This window comes from Copadichromis virginalis, linkage group LG18 (assembly GCF_057382275.1).
Source record: "Copadichromis virginalis isolate Kocher_CV1m ecotype Utaka linkage group LG18, C_Virginalis_male_GT1.1, whole genome shotgun sequence".
Taxonomy (NCBI): domain Eukaryota; kingdom Metazoa; phylum Chordata; class Actinopteri; order Cichliformes; family Cichlidae; genus Copadichromis; species Copadichromis virginalis.
In genome coordinates, this window is record NC_140635.1 from 30,182,486 (window position 1) to 30,189,607 (window position 7,122).

A 7,122-nucleotide genomic window follows, 5' to 3' on the forward strand; every position below is an offset into this window, starting at 1 on the left:
ATTGAATTAGTTCCATAGAAATCAAATAATGTGGCCTCCAACTATATTAAGGCTGTAGATTTACTTACCGCGGCAGCTTAACCTCCTGCGATACAGCCGTATGGAAACACAAGCACATTAGTGTTTGTTAAATCAAATCATACACTGCAAATATAAATAAGCACCCGAGCAGATTCAGCACGGTTTGGATTTCTATAAATACCAAAGCAGTTTGTCCAAATGATAGGGAGAGCTGTCTAAGAGCGAGTGAGTGGAATATATTAAGAAAAAAATATGGGCAATGTCAGTCGATCAACTAACTAGCCTTCTAGTAACCTGTGAAGGTCCAAATTCAGAGAGTTGATCAACTTGTCCACTCAGAAATTCTACATTGGAGTGGAAAAAAAAATTGCATCCTTGAAATGTACAAATGAACTGGAAAGCCAATAATGAGAGAAATTATTGGTAAAGGTGTCACCTTCCACAGGTGTACCAGCAGCAACTTTAACCGGATGCTCAATTCTTCTTGTCCTTGATTTCTGACTGGGGTCTTATTTGGATCGGGTGCCTTCCTGAATATTTATGCACTTTTTTTTAAATTTACTTTTCAGCTTGGTTCTCATTTTCTCCCTATTTGCATCCAGAAAGTTCAGCACATGCAAGAATAGGATTTCCCCCACTTAATAAGCATACTAAAGCTATTATCATAGGTGTCCAATATCTGTTTTTCTACCAACTCGATCCTAGTGCAGGAACCTAATCTAGACCTGCGTCTGTGCCTTTCCCCTGGAAAATTGAAATGGAAAAAAAAAAAAAGCCACTGTTCCCAGAGTTTGATGTCAGTGGGTATGGGAAGGCTGATTCTACTGCCCAATGCTAATGTTGTGTTTGCAAACCTGTTAAAAGTCACAAGGGCATCATTTGGTTCGTTGCCACAGTCCAGGGTGAAATTTAGCTCTCGATATTGGGAATATGCAATAAGAGTCATGGAGTCATGGGACAATAAAGCATCCATTTGGCTGGCTGGAGCTCAAAGTCAATTACCTAGTGGAGGCATGCAGTCTGCTGATATGATATACCAGCCCTCTAACCCAAGGACTCTCTGTATTCGTTTTGTCTCTGTGTGTTTCACCTCTTTGTCTGCTTGAGTTTTTCTCCCTTGCTCACACACACACATCTCTTCCTCCTTTCCTTTATTTCCCCTGTGACTTCTGCCCCCCCCTTCTCCCTTGTTCATCACTCTTTTTCCAATTTCTCTCCTATGCCTCAATATCCGTTATTCCCGTTGCCACCCCTCGGCAGCGGTGAGTGCCCTGTCATTGTCGCTGCGGCGTCAGAAGCGCGACTCGCTGTCACCGCTGGAGGAGGACGACGTACGCGAGAACATCATAACGTATGACGACGAGGGCGGAGGCGAGGCCGACACAGCTGCCTTCGACATTGCCGCCCTGCAGAGTGCCCCGCACAGCTCGCGCTCACGCGGCTATCGCACGCTGGACAGCAGGAACGTGTAAGCAGGCGGAGGGGTGTGTGGGAGGGTTTGTTTGCATGTGGTGATGCATATATATATAAATGGGTCTGTTTTTAATTTAATCAAACCATCACAGCGGACCTTTCATTACATGCTGAAAAGAAAATATTATTTACGCCTTCAGAGTGAAACCATTCGTCGCAGTCCAGCTCTTAACTGATCCACTTAAGTAACTGTTTAAGCCACAACTCCCAGGTCATAATCAGCCACCAATCAAAACACTCAAACAGAAGGCTATCAAGCCTGGCAGTCCTAGGAGGCCACTTTGTTGTGCTCATTTTGCTAAAACTCATTTATGTTCTGCTACATCAGAGAGTTGTTTGCACCCACTTTGATGTTCCTGTGAAACATTGTTATTGCCTTTGGACTAATAATTAGCTCCCGGATTCATGCAAGCCATATGGAGAGGCCATAAACAAGTACAAAGGCTGCTTTTAGTTGATCGAAAATTGCTTCTCACAGTTTTTGGAGGTGGACACAGCAACATGAAAAACTGTCTAAATCTAATGCAATCCAGTGCAATATTCCTGCAATATTAACTACCTCTGTGAGACTTTTAATTTCTAATTTCTGTTGGCGTCATGTAACAAAGGAGCGCATAGTTGAGTCGAGCGCTGCTGTAGCTTGTTCTTCTTGGAGTGAACTGTAAGATTTGGAGCGTTCATTATGAAAGAAACGTTGTATTAAAACAGAGGTTATTTTGGCTGTAGCTGCACTGGATCACTTTTTCTTTTGAAATTCCATCCATGGAATCACAAGTTTTCAGTCCAAACAAAATCACACAGTACACCCTTCATATTTCTCACCTGGTTATTTTTTCCCACCCCAAGGTGGACAAATGTCTCAGCAGAATATCTTGCAGTGTGAATATAGAGTGCAACACAAAACCACAAGTCGTGGTTGAAAAGAAAAAACTGTTTAAAAAATGACCAAAGATATTTCCTGAGCAGCAAGCAGTATTCAAAAACAGGCATAACATGTTCAGATTTAGCCCAATCATATGAACTTTTTTTGTCTTGCAGTCGTTACTCACATCGTGCTCAAGACAAATCTCGCACTTATAGCTGGGCTCAGAATCCAGGTGTGGATCACAACTACTCAGGACCAGCAGGACCCCTTTACGGTCGTCTCTGCTACAGCAGTCACACGTTACCCATTCTCCGTCGCGCCCCAGGAGGAACGTTCGAGCCAGGCTTGGCGGAGCTGGCGTACCGCTTTCCTGGAGGCCAGCCAGACCATTCCCTGGTTATCCAGAACCAAGGGGCCGTGGTCGGGCCGATGGAGTCTGGGGCGGTGTACATAGCTCCAACGGATCTCAGCACAGGAAGTCGAACGGGGAGTCGGACGGAAAGCCGCGACGGGACCGCACCCCAGAGCGGGGTGAGCACGTCCGATGGAGGGACACCGAGAACCAGCGACAGCCACGACAGAGGAGGAGGAACAGGAACCGCAAGCAACTGTACAGAAGGGAGCAGTGAGGACAAAGTTAACCTCAGTCAAAATGTGGACTGGGTAAGGATGACAGTGAGCTTCACACTAAACGCATGCTAAACACACATGAGCTTAAATAAATGTGCAAGAGAAACGGAGAGACGATGAAGGACACTAGGGTCTCAAACATAATGCCACTATTTAGCAGTGATGCCCAGAGAACCCAAGATTCCTGTTTGGTAGAATTTTGATGTCCTTACATCTACATCATTCAAACGCACACTTGCATATTTGTGTTGAATGCAGCACAGGAACTCATTCTGCAACACAGCTTAAAACATAGGTTGATGGGGGAATAAATATTTCAATAAGATGTAAAAAGCGGTAGCCGTTGCCGTGAATCGTTAATTATAACTGAATAAATTAGTCAATTAGCAGTAGATGGCCACATTGAAGACATCATTAAAGCTGAATCAATGACTTAATTATTCAATTAAATACGCAAACGAAAACGTGAGAAAGTCATTAAGCAAATATAAAATCATTATAAGGTTTTGAAATCAAACTAATATACTGAACTACTGCAGTGATTAAAGCACTGCCACACTTTTAGTCTCTGCACAGTCACAGAAATGTCCTGGACGTTGTTGGGGGATGATGACAATAAAGACATTATCAGCACATCATATCCTGCTTTATTCTTACTTTTTGTTCTTATGCTTTCATTTATTAGGGCCATGGCACGGCTCCTTGGCCCTAGCTTTATTTAATTTTCAAATATTTTATCTCTCTATCTCTTCCCTTTCCATCTCCCTATCACAGTGCAGTGTTAGCTCATTCTAGTGCTCAATTAATGTCTATGTCTTCTTCCAACTCTGCTTTCCCTCCGCTCTCCTCTGCTCACTGTCTGTCTGTCTGTCTCTCCTTCACGTGAATCACTTTTTATCATCATCATCATCTCCTGTTTTTTTCCTTCACGTGGGCAATATGTCATCACTTTTCCTTATCTTTCTACGTTTAATATACCTGTTATTAAATTTCCCCTTCCTCCTTGGGCAAATTGTCTCATCCCATTTTATGTTACTGTAACCAAACCTAACACCCAACCCCAGCCCCGAACTGAAACCACTCGTGCTCGCCTACATTCCCTCCAGGTGCAGTCGGAGACATTGCCCAGGGAGCACAACCTTGTCATGACCCGATCCGGCTCCCTGATTGGTCAGGGTCACGGCGTAGGAGGCTGGGTGTGTGACTCGGCTACCCTCCCCATGGCAGGACGCAGGGCCTCTCGTACCGGCATGTCCCCCAAACGCACATGTGGCAGTCTGGCTGAATCTGACTCTGGTGGAGGAGGAGGAGGAGGAGGAGGAGGAGGGGGGAGTGGAGGAGGAGGTGGAGGTGGAAATGGAAATGGGACCACCTCCACTGATGGACAACAACAACCACCTGCCAGTGGACGCAACTATGCCACTGTCCTGCAGGGGGAAGTATCTGGGCAGAGGGACTACGCTGGCACTCTGGGGAGAGGAGGACTGGAGATGGGAAGCAACTTTGTGGTGGCAAGGCCAGACAGAGAAAGTGGAGGAGTATCACTGACCGGGACTCCATCTGTCTACCCAGAAGCACCTGGCTTTATTGGGGACTGGCGCGATCGAGTAGGTATGGGAGGGTATGTTTTGGGCAGGAGGGATATGACCCCTCAGCTTTTGCCCTTCCCCGGGCAGCCTCGGGCAACATATGGCAGTGTGATGGGCTTTGGGGCCAACTGGGTTCCAGGAATGGAGGCAGCCAGAGGGGGACCAGGGCACGGGGGTCCCTCCTTGGCACTGCGAGTGGGTGAGTTCCTACGTCTGCGCCTTGCCCAGGTCACCTTTGATCCCTCACAGCCGCCATACGACTCTGTGCAGGTGTATGGGCTGGAGGGAACAGGGTCCAGGGCTGGATCCCTCAGCTCACTGGAGAGCGAAGGGGAGAAGGATTCAGAGAAGGAGGATTGGGGGGCAGGGCTGGAAGAGTGGGGTCCCCAATTCCAGAAATTAGCCCAGCTCTTCAAAGACAGGGAGAAAGAGAGGGAAGATAAGGAAAAGGTTGACGAGGGTGCCAAAAAAGAGAAAGAAATGAATGAGGAGCCTGAGAAGAAAGTGAAAAAAGATGGAGTGCGGGCTGGAGAAGAGGGGAAAGATTGAGGAAGGATATAAATGAAACAAATAGGGGCAAAAGGGGGTAAGAGAGAGGGGAGGAAAAGAAGGATGATGAAAAGGCAACTTGAGTTCGAATAATGTGAAGAGAAGTTAAAGGGGAGAAAGATGAAGAGGCAAAGTAATAAAAAGAGACAGAGAAAAATGAGCCTAGGGAGGATGGAGAATGCGAGGGCAGGGGAGGGAGTGATTGATGTAATTTATAGCAATAAGTGTTGAAACGCTGATATGGTTGAGCACAGATACTGAGACAATGCAGAGCCTGCTTCTGCTCGGGGCAGCAACAATTTGTTAAACGCTTTGGACAGAGAAAAACAACTCAAACATCCAAGACTCGATTAAATTCAGCTCTCACGTATGGAATGAGAAACAGCAGGAGGCAAGAAAGAAGACGTCTGGTGCGCCGATCTGATCCCAGTGTCTGCGTGTTTGTGTGCGAGAAAAGTCAGTGAAAAGTGCGTGAGAACACGTGCGCAACCGAGCGCGTGCCGTACGCGTGCATATTTAACAGAGATGGAGCAAAAGAGAGTGGCAGGGGGAAATCGAAATACCCAGAGACAATTTTTGAGATGAGACTGATGACTAATGCTGCGTAATGCCGCAACATTAGCTTTCAGGACGACGAGGCAGGGAAAAACACTTAACAACGAAGTTTAGAAAGTAGGATAAGACACAGGGGAGGGGGAGAAAGTGATGTTTGACTATAAAGGGAATGGGCGGCAAGGATGTATAGAGAGAGAAATGGTCTTGGAAGTGAGATGATTGTACAGAAACTGTTGCTTTTTATTCCATCTGCAGTGGCAGAAAAAGTGAATTATTCAGCTTGCTACTCCATTCCAAATGAAAATGATGAATCATTTAAATCCTGCAAAAGATTCTTCCTCCTCTCAGCCCATGAGGAAAAACAGACATTGTGAAAAATTTAAATGGTTTAGGGATATGATCCCCCCCCCCCCTCCCCCGAACCCTCTCAGTTCTTCGCCCCCCCTCCCATCCCCCCCAGCTATTTTGTAGTTGAGTGTTGGTATGTTTACAAAGATTCACACACAAACACGCGGCGACACAAAAGAACTGATTAACACCACAAGGCTTTGATTGTACTACAGTAAATTACATAATCCATGAGTATTCTGAGGACTCTGTTATTGATGGCATAAATGTGTCTTTTTTATGAAAGAAGTCTGCTTTTTTCTAATTTGCCCACCCCACTTCCCCAGTCTCACATGCATGATTTTACAACAACAACAATAAAAAAAACCCCACAAAATCAGTTTCCACTCCAAACGCTTGTACGGCCCAATGGAACATTTCCACAGATCTCTAATGAAATTGTAGTGAAACACAACCACAGAGACAGGCTTTTTCGTTTTCATTTTATTTCTTGTTAAAAGGTCAGGATGCAAATGTGCTGGAGATTTCAGCTGGAATGCACTTTTATACTGTGTGATGTTCAATAATAGATAATGAATCATGTCGAAAATTACAGTTCTTTTATAAGATGTCAGCTAAACGAAGATATCATGTTTGACTGTATGTAAAAAAAAAAAACATTTGTAAATACCACTAAGTATTACTGCTAAAAGAGAGTATATAAAATTTAAAATGTGTAAAAAAAAATAAAATAAAAAATGTCTAGAACAGAACTTAGATGTTGAAAATGGAGCACTGTTGGGATTACCTGTATGTACTGTAGATTAGAAATGGATTAACTGCGCTGGACTGCCTCCTGGACTCAAAACAACACCATGTATTCAACATCTGTGTTTGGGTTTGCTGTGTGCTAGCTCTTTGTCTGAGATGGACAAGCCAAGGATTCAATTATACATGTGGCCTCTGGCAGACGTTTGTTGTGCAAAATATTAGTTACAGGAAGCCTGTGAGCTAACCTGTTCCAGTGAAGATCCATTTGATGAAAATCCAGTGAAGTGAGGAGAAATCCCCCTAATGGGTATACAAAACAAAATTTAAAAAAGTCAGTGTTCC

At 44.8% G+C, this 7,122-nt stretch overlaps 1 protein-coding gene across 1 annotated transcript in view; it reads left to right on the top strand.

Annotated features, from left to right (window-relative positions):
- Positions 1–6,712, top strand: part of cdh24b (cadherin 24, type 2b) — a 158,447-nt gene extending 151,735 nt beyond the window's left edge. Inside the window, exons 12-14 of the mRNA XM_085438015.1 lie at positions 1,282–1,489; positions 2,533–3,022; positions 4,096–6,712. Of these exons, the coding sequence (XP_085294141.1) occupies positions 1,282–1,489; positions 2,533–3,022; positions 4,096–5,127 (1,730 nt within the window). The 3' untranslated portion in view covers positions 5,128–6,712. The remainder of the gene's footprint in view (positions 1–1,281; positions 1,490–2,532; positions 3,023–4,095) is intronic.
- The last annotated feature ends 410 nt before the right edge of the window (positions 6,713–7,122 follow it).